Below are 24,305 nucleotides of genomic sequence, written 5' to 3' on the forward strand. Positions count from 1 at the left end.
ACCAAATCAATCAATTGATTTTCGTGACACTGATGGCTTTGCTTAAAAGCTGGCTCCCTTAACTGTCCCGGGAGTGATATTTCTGCCTACACATAAACATTCACAGAAAGCACACTCTGACAGGGAGCCTATAATGGATTTTTTGTAACTCTTTATCTACGGCTTCATCCTGGACTGAAGAGATCTTTTCATCTTTCTTTCTCCTGACGCTGCCAGAGCAGAGAGATGATTTCAGTTTCCTCCTCAGGAGTGTAAATTGATTGCATACATCACTTTCTGCAAGCATTTGCACCTCTGGTAAAAGATGTGTGCAGAAGCCCTAAAATAAGCAGCTATTATATAAAACGTGTGATCCCAAGATGCCACACATTGTGATTCTCTAACTGTGAACTTTGGAGATTTTTTTCAATCTCTCATCATCTCACTATGAGGTACACTTGGGTCATCTTCCAGCCTTGGTTCTCATAGTTCCATTTATTCTAAATTTTTAACAAATGTCATAAATATGACTATAAATATGGCCTAGTTGACACAAATGGCTTTTTTCTTGTAGCTAATTTTGATTTATAAAAATCAACAAACTGGCCTTTTTGAAATGGCATATTCTGCTGCTTGTCCTGTTTTGAAAAGTTGCTAAGAGAAAATGTCCTAGAACAATAAAATGATTTTATGGTTGCTTACATATCTTTAGTAGAAATACCAGTAAATAAGTGGGTCTTTGTATTTAGTCTCAAACTGCTCGATTAACAGTTTCTCTGACGCTCTGATCAGAGGATCCGCTTTTACTCTGTCAGCAGTGCCGTGGTGACGTACAGAAACTACTCCCTGAAACATCAGAACGGACTGTTTGACGCTGGGAGACGCGTTCCCAGGCCTCAGCAGTTTCCACTTGACTTCATAGATGTCTGCAAGGTCAACGGTTTCTGACCGGCAGATATGAAAGAGCCGCACCGCGTTCTGTCCCGCCAAGAACTATCGCAGAGGAAGGGAGACAGAGCATCCGCTCCCGCAGTAGACGCCCTCTCAGCTGCCGTTATGTAACTGTCTGTGTTGTGATGGCTTTGCTCTACTGCTGCAGCGAATACTGGAGGCTGCTCATCTGGCAGCTTCGTGAACTCAAACGGTAGCAACTTGTGGGGATGTTATCCCGTTTCTAGAAATTGTACTTCTGCTGAAGTTTTTTTTTTTTTTTTTTTTTTGAACCATAAAATGAGTCTGCTTTTAGATAACTCAAAATATTTCATGAATAAGTTGTGAACAAAGCATGTTTTGTGCTAAATAACTTTCATGGAACGAGAGCCTTTGTGCTTGTGCATATTAAAATGTCAAAGAGAGGCATTCAAATGAAAAGGTGTGCTGGCGTTTAGATGCACCACAGTTGACACCAACAATGTGGTGTCAGCCTTTGAACACTGGATGTTCAAAGGCTGGTATGCAAGCTGGTTGCTGTTCTAATTTCTAGGTTGTGTTAGCGTTAGGATTTGCTGATGTTTAAAAGCTTGTTCTCATACGGAAAACGTAGTTTTACTGGTTTACAGACCTCTCACTGGTATGGATTTCTGTGAAGAGCTGTTCTTTACATAGTTGGTACCCATAGGTGGATGGTTCCTGACAAATAGGAGTAAAATTTAGAGATGCACTGATTGATTGGCATCAATTTTCTTAATTTTGGGTGATTTGGACTCAGCTGACACTAACAAGTGAATTTGATCTGTCGTGGAAAAAATTACTTCAGCAATAGTCTGGATGAGAAGAAAATAAGAAATTTATTAAAACCTTGCAAGGTGAGAATGGAAAGAGAGTCAAAGGATTCTGTCAAGTCTGCTCTGACCAACAGTGGCTCTGGCTTCCTTTTATAGATTCTGGTCAGAGAAAAGAGACTTGATTGGACAATAGGTGTGAATCCCTGATTGTTATGTACCAACAAATCTGTGGAGCCCAACACAGATGGTCTGGCCATTTCTCTATTGTTAAGGAAAGGAGGTTGTTCTCTGATCCTAAAGAGGGCAGATAAGTAACAGATGGTCTCTAGGATCAAGGAGCTCCTGCTGTTACACAGCACTGTAGAAGTCTATAGGGTAGTAGCTTGACCAATCTCATGATGAGACTATGCAGATAACCTAAAGCAGAAGAGGAGCACCTTATAAAATGTTCCATTGCAGATCTTACCAACCAAGCTTATCTACTGCTGCAAATGTCTGAAAATCAGATCCTGAGTTGAGCAGTGACTGTTTCTGGTATGGGCGACATGGGCAACCATCCAGGGCGGTATCTCATCAGAAGGTGGCAGCGGGATTGTTTGCCAGGGCATCAACCAGACTAGGACCTAATCTGGTGGTGAGAGAGGGCTGGCAGATATATCTGTAGTGTTTAATTGATATAGTTTAATGGTTTTCAATATAAAATTGGAACATTGAAGATGTGTTGTTACTTTATAATACCTGACAGGCTCAGCAGTTACAGCTCTAAAGTCAATTAATCAATAGTTTACAAGAAGGAAATCCTGAGCAAACGTCTGGAGATCATTTATGAAGTACATCCAGATGTATATTTACCCTAGTAAGATATTCTGAATTTACCTACATAATCTGTGGTAACATTGCAAACTATAAGCAAAGTTAATAATTAAACCAAAAGATAAGTTTGACTTCACTGTGGGAGTAAAGAAGAAATTCAAACTGATAACTATCAATAAATTTTTTAAGATCAACAGTTAATCTTAAAAAAATGTTTAATGAACACAAACTATATTAACAACATAATTATTAAATATTAAATCAAATATCAATAAACATGAAAACATACTTATATAATGCTGTAGCACATTCATAGTTCATTTTCATGAAAACATATCATTATTGAGCTTATGGGTCAATGGATCACGTTTAAGCTCATCTTTTTCTTGAGGAGAATAAAGTCTTTCATAAGCAGAACATTCCACTACTATTCATCATTGCTTCACCAGGAAATATCCCATACACAGACAAAGAGGATTTTTAAATCAAAGCAGCGTATTGTTGAATGTCCAGAATGCTTTCGCTTCATATCACTACCTTCTTCCCAAAACTGTGACCCCCAATGCTAGACTGCGAGGCGAGTCATCTTTGAGGGAAGCTGCTGGACATTCTGACTGCATTTTGTATGATGCTTGACCTTTTTCTGAACTTTGTGGGTTCAGCAAACTGGTGCTCCCCTTCAGTCTCGGTGCTCCTATGACTCACCCTGCCGCATTACCTAAGAAGCATTTAAAAAGTGGGAGATGTCCTGCGCTACCTGCAGTCGACTAGCACCACATGAATGTTATTCATCATCATCTTCATCATCAGCAGCAGGGATCAACCTCAGCTCGACGCGTCGTAGTTTCACATTGTGGTTTTTCACAGAATATTCTCCACATACCTTTTACAACCCAGGCTTTCATCATATACATATTTGTTCGCCTCGCCTCTGCACTTCCTTCTTCCTTCTTCCTTCTGCTCCTCTCCCTTCACGTCCTGTCTCATTCCTATAAGTCAGATGTCTTTATATAAGATTGAGACGAGTGATTAAAACATGCTTTAATAACCTTCCTGCTCCATCCTTCACTCAGATTGGGTGCTGGGAAGATAATTCTTTTTCATTCCTTCTTACATTTAATGTCACACAAAGAACTCAGTCAGACATAGTGTTGTTCCATTAGGAACTAGTTGAAGGAATTATGTTAGTGTTATTTTATTGTAAGCAATTTACAGTGCCTTAGAAAAGTACTGGCCTCCCTTAAACTTTTCCAAATTTTTTAGCAGACATTTTTGAGGATTTTATGTGACAGGCCAATACAAAGTAGCGAACAAATGAAATGGAAAGAGAATGATTCCTCTAGGTTTTTTTTAAAATCTTTATTTGTAAGAAATAAAAATCTGAAAAGTTTGGACTGCATTCAAAGGAACTTCTCTTTACCTTTAAACCGCTAAATAAAATAAAAACTAGCTCTAGCGTCAGCCCTTGTCAAGTACTGAAACAACTTCGGTGAAGAAACTACAAATAGCTCTTGAGCTGGAAAATATGAGAATTTTGTAGTGGCGTTAATATGTACAAATATTATGACGACATCAGTTGTGAAATATGCCAGTTCTCTTCGTTCCTCTGTAAATCATTTGTGCCTCCAGAACTTTATTATTTTGTACATCTGCTGCTGTAAGAATAACTAGCTAAATATTAGATTAGCATGTAAATTGCACTTTCATAACAATTAGAATATATTAGCCACTCCATGCGGTCACTGATATTGTGATAATCATATATTCAAAATATTACCGAGCCCTAGTATTAACCCCAGAGAATCTGACAGGACAATTATTCATCATACACTCTAAAAATATAATAATACAATAACACAAAAATGGAGTTGGAGTTTGTGGTTGTGATGGGACAAAATGTGAAAAAGTTCAGAGTGAATGAAGTTTTGCAAGTCATGTCTCTTGAATTACGAAAGTAAGACTTCTTCAGTTGTTTGGCTTGTTGTTGGGGTCAAATGAAAGCCCCCTCTGCTGTCTGTAACTCTATCATCCTCCTCTCCCCTGTCTGCCTGCTGTGGCGCATGATGTCCTGCAGATGGATTATGATGTTACATAACAAGGCAGTAAGGAATAGGATATTTGTTTTGGGCTTGGAACAGGATTATCAGCCGTACTCTGCGACGGCGGATAAATAATAACAGTATAACACTGGGAAGATGATCTTTGCCCAGGAAGAGCAGCAGCAAAAAGTAAAATTTTTTTGACTCAAAAAAAGTTTTTGAATTCTCCTAATATTTGCTTATTTTCTTATTTGTTTTCTTACCTTTTATATTTGACACATGTTGCACCTAAAACATGTAGAAATGCTTGATGCACCTGGATCAGTTCCCCTGTTTGTTTCAGTTTTTACTGAAAAAAGTGAACGCGAAAAATAAAAGTTGTTCCTGAGTTCACAGCCATTTTTCTTTAGGAAAACACCAGCTAGCCTACATTGTTCAAAGTAACAAAAACATAACATGTAGATCTGAATAGTAAAAATATTTAGGTCACCTTTTACAGAAATATTTCTACCTCTTTCCCTTGGAAACAAATTTTTTGTTATAATTACGGTTTGTTAGATTGTCATATTGTAGATAGAACTTGCTTAATTGTTATTCCAGGTTGTTTTAAGAATGGATATGTATTGTGGAAACAATGAATGTGGAAAATTTGTTTTTGACTTTTTGCTTTATTATATTTTGTAAAGATAAAATCAGTTCTGTTTTTGTGCTTAAATTACATTAAATGAATTCTTTTGTTGTTGATTTGCTAAATCCCAACTTCAGTTTAATATTTTAGCCAGCAGTATTCAGGTTCCTGAGCTACTGAAACACTTACAGATAAATGCACGATACTACAATTGGTATCTTTTTCTTTTACATAAAAGTCATAATCAAAATTAGCATACATCTTTGAAAAAAAGGGATAACATAGTAATTCAATCAATGAAAACACATTTTAATCAGTTTATGCTGCTTTTACAATGTTTGTTGAGATATTTAGGATTATGGCTAGTAACTTTGATACAATAATTATTATAAAGAATTAACTATTTCATTAAATAACTGAGAGAACATGCTTGTTTTATAACATATGAACCCTTATCAGTCCAACAAACACAGATAAGGGTTCTACTTGACAGAACTCCTTTTTAAGTTTTGTGGTTTGCAGAACGAGTTATGAGAAACACCCTTCTCTGTTGTTGAAGTTAATGATTTATTTTGCACAGGCTCAGTCAACGCCCTTGTCTTTACCAGCACACTCCCAGACTCCTGGCAGGTGCTGTACTGTTCCCATATCTGCAAAAGCAGCTTCGCCCACATGCAGCACTGCGTTTTGTTTTCGTACCTCCCCCTTTGAACAGTATGTCTCTGGCAAACAGGCCGTGTAAGAATGCTGTATTAACTGGCTATGGAAAGAAACTCGTTTAACTGTTGGGTATGAGCTCCACCTTGGTCCCTTGGAGACAGAAATGGATCTTTCACAGATTATTCAAAATATTATGTGTCACCATACGTTAGTTTTTTTTCTCAAATGGTATTACTGCTATTTAAGAATGTCCTCACCATAGTAAATATCTAAAATTCTTTCAATTTTTATCACTTTAAACGCCTATTTTACTGATGAAGATGACGTTTTTTTGTTGTTTTTTTTTTGTCTAGACATCCAGACTTGGGAGTGTTAAAAATGACAGCAACACTGATTCTGATTCATGTTTGTTTTTGCGTAAAGTCTCTTATAAAATAATTGCTTCACTGTCTCCAACATAATCTATTGTTTAAAGATTACTGTGGAAATATTATATTAATAAAATTTGTGGTTTTCAATTCTAGTTCACACCATACATAATAAGTATTCACAGATTTTCAGAAATTTTAAACATTTAAAAAGCCAGATATAAAAAAAACCCCACCCACAACCCCAACACCCTTTCCCATACATGCTGAATTTACTTTATTTTTCTTTTGGGTGGTGGGTTAATATGCAAGCCTGGAGCCATCAATAACTATTATCAATAATAATAATCAATAGATAAAGTTGTCGACAAGTCGTGAAACTTTATCTTCACCCTGTGATAGATACAATTTTGATAAGATTTCAACACCAGGGAATAAAAAAAAATGTGCCCATGAACAATCCCTATAATAGATAAAAAACAACCCGGACCAAAATATTTTGGAGAATAAATTAGCCGATTTTTCCCAAGCTTATTTCAAGGTCATTGCTGATTAATATTTACCACATAACTTGGTTAAAGTTGACGTCGGGAGAGGACATGGCACAGCGAGCCAGCTGGAGCTGCTGGAATAAAAGAACAGTTTTGTCTGGCGGTGGTTTAAGACATTAGGAAGAATTTAAACATGCTGCAGATGGACGGGTCATTCCTCTCTCATTAATGAGAGGAAGCAGTGCTGGTATGAGTGAATTTAGAGGGACATGGGTGCCTTTTATTTTAAATTTGGGTTTGAGGACATAATCTGTGGCCTTAACTCTGCAGATGCTCTCTGTTTGTTGTTGGTGGTGGAGCTCTGCTTGTTCTCAAACACGCAGTGAGATTATTCCATGTGGGTTTGCAGACAGGACGAAACGTAAAACTCTGTTGTCAGCTGTAAAGATCGTAGTAGTGGAGCACTTCACAGCAAACAAACGGGAAATTATTGAATTACTCTGAGATGTGGTCTTGTGAATAAAGTTGACATTCAGGAAAAAAATGTACATTATCTTCAGTAAAATAATTTCTTCCAACATCCTTTTGTAGGTTATTTACTCCCTGGGTGTCATGATCTACAAAGCTCTGGATTATGGCCTCAAAGAGAATGAAGAGCGAGAGCTCAGCCCGCCATTGGAGCGACTGATCGACATGATGACCAACATACAGGAAACTGAGGCCGACCCTTGTCCTGACGAGGGCTACGAGGCCACCGAGGAAGAGGACGAGTGTGAGGAAGCCGACGCGGATGAAGAGCTGGACTCTGTTTCCTCTGCCAGCGAAGTGAGCAGCGTCAAGAATTACAGAGACATCCTCTTGGTGAGTTGAGAATTTCTAAAAATTGTATCGACACGTGAATTTTAAATGCCTGTTATGCTGTTTGCTACTCCACGGCTAACCCCTTGTTAAGTCAGTTTGGACCTATTGATATGATAAATAACCCAACCTAAATATCAGCCTTGGAGTAGCTCTGCAAAATTTCAGGTTGTGCGAAACTAGCCCTTAAATGTTCACCATAATAATATAAATACTAAATGGGAGAACCAGGAACTTTTTCTAAATTCTTTCAAGGCACAGAAGCTTTTTGTTTTCATTTGACCTTAAAAGGCAGTGCTCCTTTGGCTGCACTACAGTAAGTACAATTGAGCTATTGAAGATAAATTGAAATAGCTTTTAGTTGATTATTGTTGACATGTAGCAGCTGACCTTCTTGCTTGTGGACGGATCTCATGCAGGTATTGATGTTAAGTCGTGAGAAAGTTGTTTGCCATTTTCTGTGGGTAAGAGAATCCTCACACTTCTATAATTGGCCTAAAAATGTTTTGTTGTGCTTGTGCCATTGATGTTTGTCAATTCATAAGAGTGAAAAGGCACACCTACTTATTATTAGAAATCCAAAGTAGGTAAATATGCAGCTTCTATAAAAGACTCTTTGTGTTCATTTTGGCCATGGGAGTCCTCCGTCTTGTATTTGCACTTTATGTTAAAGTTGTGAAGAGAGCAGAGCAGCAACACATCATCACCACTCCAGGTGTAAATAAATCCCCCTGTTGGGAGTCGTCACACCATGAGGTCCACAAGTAGCTGCTGGATATAAAAGGCAGTTAAGCTACGTAAGCACCCTGTTTTTTAGAGATAAATGAAGATTAAAATAAAATTTAAAAAAATATCTCATTGAAAGACCAGGGTTACAAAAAAGTAAAAGGATCAACAGTAAGAAAAAAGCACCTATGAGTTGATAATAGTTTTTTGTACAAGCAGCATATTTGATGCAGCCGTGTTTGACTGCTGGTACTTTCACTTGTCAGGAGTCCTTTATCTGAGAAACAATTTTCCGAGTCATCCTGGTCACACCCATCAGACAAACATCAGAACAATGTCATTCATCTGGTCCTCGTCTTTGTTCACTTGGACATAATTTGGTGACATGTTTTTTCTCTAGCAGTTGGCTTTTGTTCTGCTAATAACTGGAATATGTGAAAGGGGACAGCCGTAAATGGTGTGCAGGAAGAGCTAGTCAGACATTGGTCCACTAACTGGATCATCAGGTTCACCTTGGATATTTTTGTTCTCTTTTTTTTTCCACTGTTGTTTCAGTGATGTTGTCAGCGTGGGGTTAGGAATAAAAATGTCTTCCTGTCTGGCTTTAACTTTTTTCAGGTTGCTGTCCCTCTGGTGCTGGTTGACAGACCAATAATCAATTGAAATCAGACGGCTACCTCTTGATTAGCTCTGACCTTTTATGCACATTTGCTTTGATGCATAATGGGGTTGATTTTGTAATTTTTCTAACATTCTGGTAAACTATTCTATTAAGGATCCTGAATCACTTTATTTTTTCATTTGTGGTCATATTTACCTAAACCTAGTGAATGTTAATGAACCTGTATATGTTACAGTGCTTTGAAAAGAAATTTGCATTAGCCAAAAAGCCAGAATCTGCAGGTCAGAAATGAACCAAAAGAATAAAATACAATAAAATAAAATAAAATTAGTCACTGATTCTTTCTGACTACAGAAAAACACACAAATGAGACACTTGATATGAAATGCTCAGTTGTATTATATTTTAACAATGACAATACATTATTTTGTATTTCTAAGAGATTAATTCTTTGGAATGAGCTAAAATGCACAATTTACGAACGTCATGCACTCCAAAAAGCTGTTTTGTCTCTTTTTACTTCTGTAGATATGTTCTTCCCATCTGCCCAGCCCATCCGATGCTCCGAACCATTACCTGGCCGTGTGCCGAGCTCTTTATGCCGAGACAAGGGAACTTCACACGTTTCTGGAGAAGATAAAATGTGCCAAGGAGGTGAGAAAAATCTTGACATTTTGACCTGTTTTACCACGTGGTCACATCTCTGCATTACGGATGTAAAAATTAAGAGCTCAGAAAGGACGCCTGAGCTCCTTTCTGACCTCAAAGACCTTCAGTAGCCTTTGCTTATGTTTAGTTGTGTGTGTGAATTGTTCCCTTTTGCCTGCCAAAATTAAAAACAGTCATTCTATGGCCAAACGGTGAAAACAAAAGGAAAATGTCTGTAAATAGATAAGAGTTTTTGAGTAAGAACCGAACTATAGTTACCAACTGGAGTTTACCAGTTGATAAAGATAAATGGAGTCCAAATAAAAAAGCAAACCAAAAAAGAAAAACACATTCCTGAGGCAGAATGAATGAAAGTGTTTGTCCAGCTGAGCGCTCGACTGCAGCGCCCGGTGTTACTTCATTCTGCTCAGATGTGATGTGACGTCCTGTCTCTGGTGTCAGGATGGACATGTCTGGATGTACATTTGTTCAAACTTCAGCTCAGCTTAGTCAGGTTGTTTTATCTTTCTAGTAAGTCAAAGTGAACTTGAGAATTTGCAAAAAGAAAAGCACATCAAGTTATAGCCTACCAATATTTTACTTTAAAATGACAGAATGTAAAGGTGTGTAAAACAAAACCGAGAGTAGCTCGCACAGCAGATTAGAGGCACGTTAACCGGAGTCGTAAAAGGCTATTTGATTATTTCATGTCCTCTGGCGCCCTGTTGGCACAGGATGAGATGTTATCGTCAGAATCATGTGAGATTCACTCATTACACAACACGTTCACTACGATAACATAGGTAGTTTGTCCATGACTAGTTCAGCTTGATGCTTGGCCACACTCTGAATGTAGGCACGTTGTTTCCCCCTCGTTTCTTGTCGACCAGAACCTTCGGCGGATGGAAGGTGAGACGCAGGAGGAACCCGAGAAAGACCTCGATGAGCTGCAAAATGCTGACTGGGTGAGAGAAAACACTGGTAGATTTCAAATATAACCATGTGGTGGTAAATACAAAGCTGCTGTGTTACCTAACTTAACATTGAACATATTCCACACAGGCCCGCTTCTGGGTGCAGGTGATGCGCGATCTACGACACGGTGTGAAGTTAAAGAAGGTTCAGGAACGGCAGTACAACCCGCTGCCCATTGAATACCAGCTCACGCCGTACGAAATGCTGATGGACGACATCCGTTCCAAACGCTACAAGCTGAGAAAAGTCATGGTAAGGAATTTACCCCTATGGCACTGCTTTTATTTTTTCTATACATACAACGTTGGATCATTTTAATCAAATCGAATTTTGCTGTTCCAGGTGAATGGAGACATTCCCCCACGACTAAAGAAGAGCGCACATGAAATCATCCTTGAATTCATCAGGTCACGGCCTCCTCTTAACCCTGTAAGCAGCTCTAAATGTACTGTAATGCAAGAGACACAGCACCCTTTACACTTAGTTAAAATAAATATATTTTATATTATTGTAGTATATGCTCACATGGATTAAAAGGTAAGTGGAGCAGAAAGAACTTCTATTTTCAAGATAAGATATAGTAATGCATTTCAAAATCACCTGACGAACACTGTTCATCCTGTCAAAGAATACATGATCACTGTTAACTATAATGTGGAGGATCCATGATGCTGTGGGCCTGTTTTACTTTTATTCAACCATTTCAAGAGTTTGTGGCGTCATACATTTTTTTAAATACGTGTCATAGCATCTAACGTAGGTGGTTACTGGATCTTTTTAAAGATGTCAGTGGATCTGTTTAAATTTCTGTGGAAACATGTAGATGAACCTTTTAGAAAAAAAAAAAAAGTGTGGCTGACAATGAACCTTATGGGAAATCCTGCATTTCATGTTACTCTAGCGTAACAGGATGATTTTATGTAATAAACAAAAAGTTATTCTGGTTTTCTACTTTTCTACCAAGACCTCACTCGTGCTGCTGTTTCAGGTTTCAGCCCGTAAGCTCAAGCCCCATCCTCCACGTCCGCGGAGTCTCCACGAGCGACTGCTGGAGGACATCAAGGCTGAAAGGAAGCTCCGGCCGGTTTCACCCGACATGATTCGAAGGCACCGCCTAGGTGAGGCGCACGGAAATGTTGCATACAGCCTGGCATCCAAGCAGAATTGGTTAGCTATTTATTCTCTACTGAGTGGAAGACATTCTTAGTGGTAACTTAGCGCATGGCTGTTATTGATTTTTTTCTGGGTATAGAAAAAACATCAACTTAGAGCAGCGTCTAATTTTTCCAGAAATGTCAACGTGTTTCAACAAGGTTCACACAGAGTAAAAGCACTGAACCTTCATTTGTTTTTTAGCCTGATTTTATTTGACATTCCTGGTAAGGGAAGGTCCTTTAATTTTAAAGAGTTGCATAAATTAGTTTTAATTGTTATAATTATTCAGTTATAATTATTAAGTTTATTTCAGATTAAATTTTCTGTCAGTTCACAGGGTTTCTACAAAGTTCTCAAAAGTCTAGGAAAGTTAAATTTTTTTCCCCCCAATTCTACAAAAAAGGAAATTAAGTTTGGATAAATGGCTTTCTTGCTTACACTGTTACCATATGTATCTTTTTCAAACCAGAAGCTTGTCGTATTAATTTATGTGCAGAAGAGATCTTTTATCTTAAATTTGCCACACCAAATTTAGGCTATATTCCAGATCTGGAATTTTTTCAGTAAATTTTTTGGCCTGAGGATCTTCTGAGATCATTATTTAACACTGGACCTGTGGGTCTTCTTACACTGGTTTTGGTTTCTATTTCTTGATATTTGCAAACAAAATAAATTTATCTTGGATGAAAAACTCTGCTTTAAATACCTTATATATGTATATGGATTTAACAAGTCTAAGTGTTTTGAGAAAGAGGGAATGTAAGTTGGTCCATGTCCCCCAAAAGGGCATTAAAATGGCCCTTTACTGAACGGACCACCATCATAATGGTCGCATAGTGAGAGCGCTCCTGGTTGAACCGGAGGAATTAGAGAAATTCTCCCCTTAAAACCTAGATAAATATACCAATACAATAACTTAAAAAGGGGGACGAGACTGTACCACTAATTTGAGAAATAAACGCCGACTGAAGTCAGGTGGGTGAGGAAGAAAGGACGCAGCAACAACTAGCAGCTAACGGGTTGAAGCTAACAAGCCACGAGGAGTAGTGCCTGAAAATGACCGACACTGAACTGATTTTGGGAGAATTAAAAGGGTTTCGCCAAGAAAATAAAGAACAATTTGAGACGATAAAAGAAGAACTTGCGAAGGTGAACACCAGGATGGAAGAAGTGGAGGGACGTGTGGAGAAGGCAGAGGAAAGGATCCTAAATACGGAGGAGGTTATCACGGCTATGCTAAAGCTACACGCTAAGCTGGAAGACAAATTGATGGATTTGGAGAGTCGATCCAGACGAGAGAACATAAGGATATATGGGGTACCGGAAGGATCCGAGAAGGATTCGACGATGATCTCATTTGTCGAAGTACTACTCCGTCAATGTCTTGAATTAAATGAAGACATCCCTGATCTCCACATTGAAAGAGCTCACCGGTCTCTGGGGCCGCTACCGCCAGCCGACGCCCCACCGCGCTCCATCATAATTAAGTTTTTAAGCTTCAGAACCAAAGAGATGATACTCCACAAAGCCTGGCGGAGGAAGGGGTTTACATGGCAAGAAAATCACATCAACCTGGATCACGATTATCCACCTCTCATACTTAAAAGACGAAGGGAATATAAAGAAATCCGCAAAGTCTTGAAGGAAAATAACATCCACTTCCAGACCCTCTTCCCCGCGAAGCTGCGTGTTAGATACGAAGACGGAACCAAAACCTACGATACGGTAGAGGAGGCATCAGAGGATCTGCTGAGACGAGGCTTCAATGTGCCAACCACCAAACCTCCGGAAACACTCATGGAGCAGGTGCAGCAACTGTCCTGGACGAGAATGGATCGACGAGCGATGAAGGGCACCTTTAAAGCCGGCCGGGGCTCCAGCTACAAGGATAAGCTGCGAGCCTTCAGGAGAACACCTGCGGCCCCCTCCGGGACCTAGCGGATCTTCCCCAGGCCGAAGACGGCGGGAGGAATTGTGAAATATCTCCAACCAAATCTGTAACTAGTGGTGGAAACAAACTTTTGAATAATCCGGTTCAATCGGGACCTTCCTTTTTCTTTTTTCTCTTCGTTTGGAGTTGGGAAACCTTTCTCGGTTTTTCCTTTTTTTTTCGCGACATGCGACTGTTGCAGGTAAGGACCTCTCCCTCTGGATCGAGGAGGGGAACTTTTTCCTTCGAACCCCTTGGAGGGTCTCAACAGGGTCAGGTTATTAGACCCCTACCTAGGAAGTTACATGGACAAATTATGTTCAGTTTTTTGTTTATTATGCTAATTGTTTGTTCCCTGCCGGTTCTCGCAGGAAGGGGAAATGCACCAGGTTTTGAGTGAGATGGAGGGGGAATCACATAGATGCAAAACGGATCTTTAAAAATAGCATCATTTAATATAAATGGAGTACTCAATCCAGTTAAGAGGGAAAGAATTTTATCAAAATTAAGGAAAGATAAAGTCCAAATTGCTTTTTTGCAAGAGACGCACCTCAACGACTCAGAACACGCCAAATTAAATAAACAAGGATTTAAACATGTTTACTTCTCTTCACATGATTCGGGGAGGCGAAGGGGAGTGGCGACCCTCATATCCAAGGCTGTAAATTATGAGCACATTTCAGAATATAAGGACAAGGAAGGTAGATTTCTTATGGTCATAGGCAAAATAGAAGGAAGCGTGATAACTTTCCTTAACGTGTATATTCCTCCCGGAAGTCATTGGTCTTTTTATAAACAAGTAGTTGATATAATGACAACCAAAAGTCAAGGGATTTTAATATGCGGAGACTTCAATGTTCGATTAAATCCGAAAATAGACTCTTGAACGGGAAACCTGACGCAAAAAACATTAGCAGAAGATTAAACACCTGGATGAATGAGATGGGGGTCGTGGATGTTTGGAGAGAAAGAAACCCAAAGAGTCGAGATTATTCACACTACTCACATGCTCACAATGTCTACTCCCGCATAGATTACTTCTTTATGTTCAAGGGGGATCTTTTTAGGGTAGACAGCAGTGAAATAGGACCTAATACTCTTTCAGACCATGGTCCCATCTACATCTCAATCCGTCTGAGTAATAAGAGGAGGTTCACTCTGTGGAGACTGAACTCTAACATTTTGAACAAATTGGATATTAGAGACAAACTAAAACGTGAAATTAATCTATATTTAGAAAATAATGATAATGAAGAAGTGACCCCTCCTATAATCTGGGACGCATTAAAAGCAGTGATTAGAGGTAAAATTATATCCATAACCTCATATGAGAAGAGAATCAGAGCAAAGAAACTCCAGGATTTAGAAGAGGAGTTGAAAAGATTACAGAGAGAACATGCAAAATCGCCCAAAGATGAAAACACCAACCATAGGATTATAAAACTTAAGAAAGAAATAGAAGAAATAAACATCCAGGAAATCCAAAAGAAGCTTATTTTTATAAAACAGCAATATTATGAGATAGGTGGGAAATCCCTGAAACTTTTATCATATAGGTTAAGAAGACAACAAGCTTGCAGAACTATACATAAAATAAGAAATAGTGTAACAAATAAAATAGAAACTAATCCGGAAGAAATCAAAAACTCCTTTCAAAGATATTATGAAACACTATACTCTCAAACACAGACAAGCAACGACAATCAGACCGATGCCTTTCTGGAAAAGATCAATCTTCCAACGGTCACTGATGAACAAAATAAAAAATTAATATCTAAAATTACAAAAGAGGAAATCCAATCAGCAATCAAGAGAACTAAAAAGGGAAAATCTCCAGGGACAGATGGATTCACTACAGAATGGTATAAAATTATGCAAGACCAACTAATACCAACATTAGAGAAAACCTTCAACTGGGTTTTGGAAAATAAAATTATTCCACCCTCATGGAAAGAGGCCGTGATTTCAGTCATACCCAAGGAAGGAAAAGACAAATTGGATTGTGGGAGCTACCGTCCTGTAAGTCTTCTAAACAATGACTACAAACTTTTCACCTCCATACTATCTAAAAGAATAGAAAACATATTACCAGATTTAATACATAAAGACCAGACTGGTTTTGTCAGGCAGAGACGGACCCAAGACAACATTAGAAAAACATTACACATCATGAAGGAACTTACTCAACAAAAATTAGAGGCACTGATATTAAGTCTAGATGCAGAGAAAGCATTCGATTCGGTGAGGTGGTCATTCTTATATAAAGTGCTTTCAAAATTTGGGTTTCATACAACGATAATTGACACATTTAAATCTTTATACAATAAACCAACAGCTAGAATCAAAATTAACGGAGATCTGACCAATTCATTCACTTTGGAGAGAGGAACGAGACAGGGGTGTTGTGTGTCGCCGCTTCTCTTTGCCTTATATATTGAGCCCATGAGTCAACTTATCAGGCAGAGTCCAGATATAAAAGGGGTTTCAACGACATCTGGGGAGCAAAAACTTTCCTTGTTTGCTGACGATTTATTGATAAATATAACGCAGCCCACACAAACAATCCCAAAACTGATGAAGTTACTCGAAGAGTTTAGTTTAATTTCTGGTTACAAAATTAACATAAATAAAACTCAAGTATTAACATTTAACTATGATCCACCGTCTTCAATTAAGACTGTGTACAACTGGAAGTGGGAGGCTGAGTCTATCAAATATCTGGGTGTGTCACTACCGAGGGACTTCTCAAAACTGTTTGATATAAATTATGGCCCACTAAATTTGAAAATAAAATCAGATTTACATAGATGGAATGTTATTCCCTTTTTGGGTTTGAGCTCCCGGATAGAATCCATCAGAATGACTCTCCTTCCACAGCTACTGTACTTATTTCAAAGTCTACCCGTCAGAATTCCACCTAAACAGTTCTCAGAATGGGATAGATTAATAGCGAGATATTTATGGCAGGGTAAAAAGGCCAGAATTAAGTTTAAAACTTTACAACTAAAAAAAGAAAAGGGTGGAATGGGCCTTCCCTGTTTGCAGGATTACTACCACGCAGCCCAGCTGAGATCTTTAGTCTGTCTGTGCTCATCATCATACACCGCAGCATGGAAGGAAATAGAAGGCACAACAATAAGAGGAATCCCAATAACAGCCCTACTTGGTGATTATAAACTACAAGAGGAACAGCAGATTCCAGAAGACTCCATTACAGGTAGTTTTCTCAGGTCCTGGCAGGAATTGGCTAAAATCTGCAGAATAGGAAAAACATCTAAAATTATGAGGTGGTGTGCCTATGATTCAGATTTTGCACCTAATAGGACTGATAACAGATTTAAGTTATGGATCTCAAAAGGATTAACTACCTATTATTCATTTGTCCATAAAGGGATATTTCAGAGTTTTGAAACCCTACAGAAGGATCATGGACTGGAGAAAGATGATTTTTTTAGGTACCTGCAGGTGAGACATTATTTTAATAGTAATTTTAAAGAGGGGCTGAGAAAGAGTGATTCAAGTTTCATGGAGACATTTCTATCACTAATTAAACCCAGTTCAGACAGTAGAATTATCTCTAAGTTATATAATGCCATACAGCTGTCTAAACATGAGAATACAGAATACATAAAGAGGAAATGGGAAAAGGAAATTAAGGTTAAAATCTCACAAGAAGGCTGGGAAGAAATATGTCAACTGCAGTGGGTCTCAACTGGATCGAACACATGGCGGGAGTTTTGTTGGAAAAATGTCGCACGATTTTTTGTTACACCCATTCAGAGACGATATCAAAACAACGATGACGCCTGCTGGAGGCTCTGTGGGTCTAAGGGAGCCAACCACTTCCATGTTTTTTGGGAGTGCCAAGTAATAACACCATACTGGGAAGAGTTCCACAAACATATTGAAAATGTATTTAATGTAAAGATTCCATTCAAATGTGAAACGTTGTACTTGGGTAACTTACATTTGGACACATGGACAAATGCAGACAAAAAACTCCTGGCAATACTACTGGCAGCCAGTAAGAAAGCCATCACAAGGAAATGGCTAAAACCAGATCCACCCACTATCGATGAATGGATTGAAATTGTTCACCAGATTTATGTTATGGAAAAGATTTCTTTTTCCCTCCAAGTTGAAAAGGGAAAGTTTTATAAGATCTGGACCAAATGGACCGAGTATGTAAAACCGACTAGATCTGACTTCATTTGACTGTTCTTGAGAAGTATGTGCCCCACCCTTGTATATTCTTGTGTTGTTGTTTTTTTTATTGCTTGAGATGGTGCAATCCCCATTATTGTTCAATTTTGTTCATTTTTTGTTATTGTTTACAATTAAAATTAGAAATAGTCTGTAAAAATACTAGAAAGACAGTATGGAAAAATTCATTTAAACATTCCGGTAGTATACTCATGTACGATCTTAAATGGGAAAAGCTGTAATCAATGAATGTGATGGAAATTTGTCTTTCTAAATAAAAATATAAATAATAAAAAAATGGCCCTTTACTGCAGTGCCTGATTAGAAATAATCCTTTTTGTTGTATTCAATATGCAGTTGAGAAAATCTAACAAGGTAAATGTTTTGTACTCAGATGGTCAGAATAAAATGAAACCTCCCAAAAAGCTACTTGGTAAGTCTGCGTTTTGCCTTAAAATAATGTTATTTACATCTCAAAATGGGCCATCAAATTACGGGTCAGTTTCTCTGTTGGTATCTGTAGGAGGGTAACGTGGCTCTGTTGCTTCAAAACTATTCATCTTTGTGAAACACTTGGGGTTAATCTGAGCTCAGCTCGTTTTTAAAATTCTAACTTTCCGAATTTACTGTTTGACATCACTGTTCATTTTAACATTTTCTATTTCCTTTTTTTCCTCCAAACATGGGTATTTCTTTTAGTCATGCGACCTCTGAGCATGTCTTACAGTTTTGACTCATCAGGTAAATTTCATGGCGGTCGTTGTGTTCTTAATATAACATTTGTGTGTCATTCCAGGCTGTTTTTAGAACAAGCTTCTCCTTCTCCATAATTTTATAAGAGAGTTGTCTCGTACAGTTGTATAAAAAACACACTCCCGTGTCACACACTTGTTATTTTGATAAAAGCACCACAGGGGACGCTGAGTCAACACAGTGCAACTTAACCTGGGTATGTCTGGCATTTAAATGTTTTTCTTTTGTTTTGGAGGTAACACTAGAAGTAGTGCAGAAATATATTACATACAAGTCTGGTTAGAAATTTACATACACTCATCAGGGACATGAATGTCTTTCACTTTGAGCTTTTAATGATTTGTTTTCCAGTTTGGGCTGACTATGAAGTCATTGTGAAACAACTAATTTTGTTCCCATCGACAAGCTTCCCTCTTTTGGTATAATTGGTAAAGTTTGCTTGATTGTTACTGCTTTTAAGGATGGTGTATAACTTGACAGTTGGTACAGTGTTTTTTAGGTTTGAAAGCCTTATCTTGACTCCTATGGATGTACCTATTGCCATTGTGACCAAATAGCTCAACTTTTGTCTGATCTGAGCACAGGGCTTTTCTCCGAAATGCATTTTGCTTGTCAGCACAGGCAAATTTCAGTCAAGCTTTAAGATCTCTGTGTGTCTTTCTTGGTCAGCCCTCTCTCATTCTGTGGTGACAGAAAACTGTCTTCACTGTCTTCACTGACACGCTCTTGTTCCAGTAGTTTAACTTAAGTTTCGAGGCCTAAATGTAGGCGACTACAGCTCGGCCTCTGGTCCTATCCTGCTGTTCAACGTTAGGAAGAAATGTATGTCTGCTCGTGTTTTTGAAAATGTATTAAGTGTTCCTGAACATTACAGTCAATTTTCCTTCCTCTGAATGTATAGTTTAGCTTTTCTTCCAGAACTTGGCAAGTAGCAAAAAGTCCAGAAATGACATTCAATGCATTAATTAGTGCTTGTAAATTTCTGTCAAGCCAGGCATTTTCAGACATTTGCTGATGTGACTTTACAAACCAGCGCTCTCCTCTGTCTCTGCAGCCTGGTCACTCTAATCTGCCCTCTCTGATAAATATGTGGAAATTACATAACGCTGCTGTCAGTGGTTTGGCTCACATGTAGGTGAAAGGCAGATGACAGTTTTAATGTGCCGTTAATCCTCACAGGACGATGATGGTAAACCTTTGCACTGTGGCTGCACTCATCGTCTTCCTCTGGTTTTTTGACACATCCCTTCATGTACCTTTCCCTTTGTGCTTTTAGCTCTGATGCACAGCCTGTTTATGCCTGATTGTGGAGCACCACAGCAGTCTCTAGTATCATCGCACTTGGACCTGTCCTCTTGTTCAGCATTAGCAAGAAATGTGTATCTGTTTTCGCTCCAGCTGAATGTGATGTTTGCTGAATTTACCTTCAGGTGCAGGGAAGAGCATCAGCACCCCTCAGGACTTGTTCCGCAGTCCAGGTAAATTACGCACCGCTGGTTCATTTAATCATCATGGAGATGATCTGGAACATAAATAGGGCTGCGACTAAACCTTATTTTAGTAGTCAATTATTAGACGATTAATCAGATACAAAATACTGTCACATTTTGCAGGTTTTTCATCTAAGCCTAACATTTAACATTAGAAATATATTAAAAGATGCCGACGAATAATTGAATTTCATTTTTTCAACAGGAAACTGAACATTTTTATTGGATAAAATTTAATAACACAGCGAACGCTTAATCATTAAGGATGTACCTGCAGCAAAAAAATAAACAAAAATTAACATCAACATGTGGAAGCTCAGTTCTTTCTGCTGATCTTTCACAATGCAGATTATGGTTAATAGACTGTTATAACCTGTTAAAATGAAATTAATAATGTGTTGGTTATTTTTTAAATTAACAAATAAATAATTGGATGGAAAAGGTTGGTTAATAGGAGATCTCTTTACAGAATTTGAACCAGCTGCCACTTGAAGAGTTTTGGGTAGAACACATTTACAAAGTATTTTTTTTTTATCTTAATTGCAAAATGTATATTTTATTTTATACAGGTTTGACTTAATTACTGCTCCCACGGTGTTGTCCTTCATCAAAACAGCTTATTTTTTCGAGTCTGTATAAGATTAATCGATAACTAAATTAGTTGACAATTATATCAATATTTGATCAATCCAATTAATTGTTTCAGCTCGGAAACATAAGCTGCTTTATTTGCCTTAGTGGCGACTTGCAAAAATCTGAATGAGGCATTTTTGACCCCTCAGCGTCTCCTGATGGGCAGAGGAAGTTGGCTGGCAGCACCCACTCTCTGGCCAGTGGGACGACAGGAACCCCTCAAAGAGCACAGCAGCTGAGCCAGAGGAAGAGGCTCCTCAAAGCTCCCACACTGGCTGAACTGGACAGCTCCGAATCTGATGTGAGTCTTCTGGTCACACCGAATGATCATCTGCATATCTGTGGAGAAGAAATTGAGGAACTCTATTAACGTTCCAGTATCTTGAGAGCTTTATTTGGGCTTTTAATACACAGTTTTATTTAACGGTGTTTTATTATCCGACTGACAGGAGGAGCCCACTAAGAGCAGCTCCAGTAGGTCCACGTCTTTACTGGAGGACACGTCTCCTGAGATTGTTGCGGAGAAGAAAGGTGTGATCTAACACAGAGGAGTCTTTAGTAGAAATATTAAATCAGTTACACCCTCCACCTCTTCATCCGTTCCTATTTAAATGTTTTAATTCCTACAGCACCTCCGAAGTTTCTGCCCGTTTCCGCCACTCCTCAGCCAGAGAAGCACCAGACTCTTCAGAGGCGGCACTCTGTGGAGAGGGAAGCGCCTGTTTTTGTTCGGTCTTTTGCACCGCCGTCCAAGCAGAGCTCCAAGTCGTTGGTGAGTTCACCGAGGGAGTTATATGTTACTACTAGAGATGTTCAAGTCACGTTTTTCCTATCCAGGTTTCATTGAGGTTAAAGCTGTTTTTCTTTTAGTAATGTAACACACACAAGAGAAAATTGAGTTTCAGGCTTTTTGGTAGAGATGAACATTTTGGTTGACCCAAATCTTTTATTTGATGCTTTAATAAACTAAGAAAAGTAATCAAATACATGCTTTTGGTTAATATTTTTATAGACTTATAAAGGTGGGAGTTGTTTAGGCCTGCCACAATAAGAAATTATCTAAGAAATGATTGTGATAAATGTTAAAATTGTTTTTAGACAATTTTCAAGTAATATTTTGATAATGGCAACATAATGCAGGTTTACCTTCTCAAAGACCAGCACATTTTGTAAAGAACACTGGAAGACATTTAAAATATCCAAAATAAGACACAATAAATAAAACAAAAAAACAATTAAACAAAAATAAAAAGCACATAATTGAAACCTAAAACGACATGGATCATGAAGTCTGTCAACAAAATTGCCCTTCATAAAATATTAATCATCAGAATGGAAATTGTCAAGATCAATTTAATTGATTCTGTGATTAACTGATTAACTGCTTATTGAGACGGGCTTGGACTCATTTAATGAATGAGGAAAAAAAAATCGGATTTCTCAGTTGACTTTTTATTCAGTTTGTTTCCAATGATTGATCTGTGCTTTTCTAGTTATTACTGGATGCCTATTTGGCAGATCTTTGAAAACACTGAATTAGTTTGTAGAGATATATCTAAGTTGATGCAAACAACAACAATTAAAAAAAAACCCCAGCAGTTTTGCTATGCTCTAAAATTAAATTGTATGATAAATAAATTGTATAATTGTAGTTTTTTAGGCTGACTTTTGATTTTCCTTCATTCTACAAAATTGGCTTTTGGCTGTTGATGATTTTTTTTATATTATTAGTAGCACAAAGCATGACTTTGCACTCAGTAGAAGGTTTATGACTGACAGGCAAAGAAAAAAATACATTTTTGTGTGATTAGTTAAGGTGTGGTCCAAGATGAAAACAAACAGTTGTTTTAAGCAACCATTACTGGTCAGACCTGTCGGACGGAAATTTCCAGTCACTTTCTTGTGGTCAACTGACCTGCCTGCTGTCCAGTCGACTAAATCACAGCAAATATGTTGAGACTAGAAGCGGCTTTTCATTTATTTGGTACAAAAATCTCAGCCTACTCACCTTAGGAGCTTAAAAATATAAGCTTTTTTTATGATATGTCAAAAAATAAAACCTTTAATCAAAGCAACCTATACTTTTTTTTTTTTTTGCAATTTTTATTAGTCTAATAATAAAATAAGCCTCTGTTACTACTGTGGTTACGTTAAGCAGCAACAGTAGAAGTTGAAAATGTCAGCTTAATGTCCTCCTGTCCTGTGACTGCCTATTTGTTTACAATGAGGTCACCGGCTGAGCTTTTCTGTGCTCAGTCGTATGATTCTAGTGAGGCTGACAGGAGGTAATTGAAACCACAGGACTGCTGCGCTAAGAGGGCCATTTGGGGAATATGTTCCTTCTCACTACTTGTTTTCAGGACTTTAGAGCTAAACCTGAGTCTCTAATGTCTATAAAAGGTTTGACATATGAGAAAATTGACATCTAAAACTGGTAATTAAATGTCTTTATTGTGTATTTCAGCTATTTGAGATCATTTCTGTTACATGCGTGACAATGGCAAATCATGGCCCTTAAAACTGACCTGTGGCAATAAACTTGGTCACTTAGAGCGCTGAGTGATAAGGTTTAGCAGCAAATGCATCACAATCCTATGCTTAATCACTACCAGTATTATGTAAAATAAACTTTTTTGAGCTCTATATTATGTTATAATGTTATTCTATCCTCAAAAGCATATCTGGAGTGTTGCCTTGATTCTTTTCTTGCATGTTTAAGAAATCCTTTAATCCCCCATGGGCACCATTCAGCTGTCCAAAATGCTTGAGTGGATCTAGCACCCCTACCCAATTCCTCCACTGAGCTCCTTCAGGCTAGCCGGCAGCAATTAGCAAACACCTGGTGGAATTGCAGATCGACTGAGCAGATAAGAGCTACTTCTCATTCCAAAGTTGGTAAAATGTTGCTAAAGAGTTGGTAGAGGAATGCTGTTGTGATAACTTCCTAATGTCGGAGTTCCAGAAAATAAGTTTTTAAAGAGACAGATGCCCAATTTCAAGGCCTTGTATAGCAACGTTAAATTTCTTTTAAGTCATATTTGGTGTATACAGCGTCTTTATAACAACTAAAGGTAACATAATTACTTGATTGTGGTATAAAATGGCACTTAGAAAATGCACAATACTGCCCCTTTAAATCTTTGTGTGTGCATTATGTGATTCCCAAAGGATCACATCGGGCTTCTCAGCACGCACAACAAAGTCATGCTGCCATCATAATGATGAACCACCAAATTTATCACCATGGAAAACAGTCAAGGCTCCACTGTCTGTAATAGAGGAAGCACTGGATTGTTGTTGAGCCCCAGAAGACCTGCCTGACCTCTGCAGAGATCCCATAGGTTGTTTTTATGGTGCTATGGAACGTCACCCTTGTAGAATCTACATGTCAGTTTTATCTAGTGTAATGAAAGTAAAACAGTCAGATCTTTGCAGTTACTTTCATTTTCTGATGCTTCCTCCTGTGCCTCATTAGCATATTTACTCAGGTTAGGCAAACTGTCTGACAAACGTACTTGCAGTCAGGTTTCTTTTAATATAATGCTGCAGCAGACTGGGAGTCCCACTGGGAAGGTGACTTCGTCTGTGTCCTCTTTGTTCATCACCATCC

At 38.2% G+C, this 24,305-nt stretch overlaps 1 protein-coding gene across 4 annotated transcripts in view; it reads left to right on the plus strand.

Moving 5' to 3' along the window:
* Positions 1-24,305, plus strand: part of spire1a (spire-type actin nucleation factor 1a) — a 36,291-nt gene that overhangs the window by 7,617 nt on the left and 4,369 nt on the right. For 2 of the 4 annotated variants that reach the window (XM_044138132.1, XM_044138133.1), the window contains exons 3-13: positions 7,294-7,563; positions 9,437-9,562; positions 10,447-10,521; positions 10,619-10,783; positions 10,874-10,960; positions 11,520-11,649; positions 18,214-18,252; positions 20,003-20,050; positions 20,845-20,996; positions 21,145-21,226; positions 21,325-21,467. In XM_044138132.1, coding sequence (XP_043994067.1) covers positions 7,294-7,563; positions 9,437-9,562; positions 10,447-10,521; positions 10,619-10,783; positions 10,874-10,960; positions 11,520-11,649; positions 18,214-18,252; positions 20,003-20,050; positions 20,845-20,996; positions 21,145-21,226; positions 21,325-21,467 — 1,317 coding nt within the window. The remainder of the gene's footprint in view (positions 1-7,293; positions 7,564-9,436; positions 9,563-10,446; positions 10,522-10,618; positions 10,784-10,873; positions 10,961-11,519; positions 11,650-18,213; positions 18,253-20,002; positions 20,051-20,844; positions 20,997-21,144; positions 21,227-21,324; positions 21,468-24,305) is intronic. The other 2 variants (XM_044138134.1, XM_044138135.1) reach the window with 1 other exon arrangement.

Source organism: Gambusia affinis, linkage group LG14 (genome assembly GCF_019740435.1).
Source record: "Gambusia affinis linkage group LG14, SWU_Gaff_1.0, whole genome shotgun sequence".
Taxonomy (NCBI): Eukaryota; Metazoa; Chordata; class Actinopteri; order Cyprinodontiformes; family Poeciliidae; genus Gambusia; species Gambusia affinis.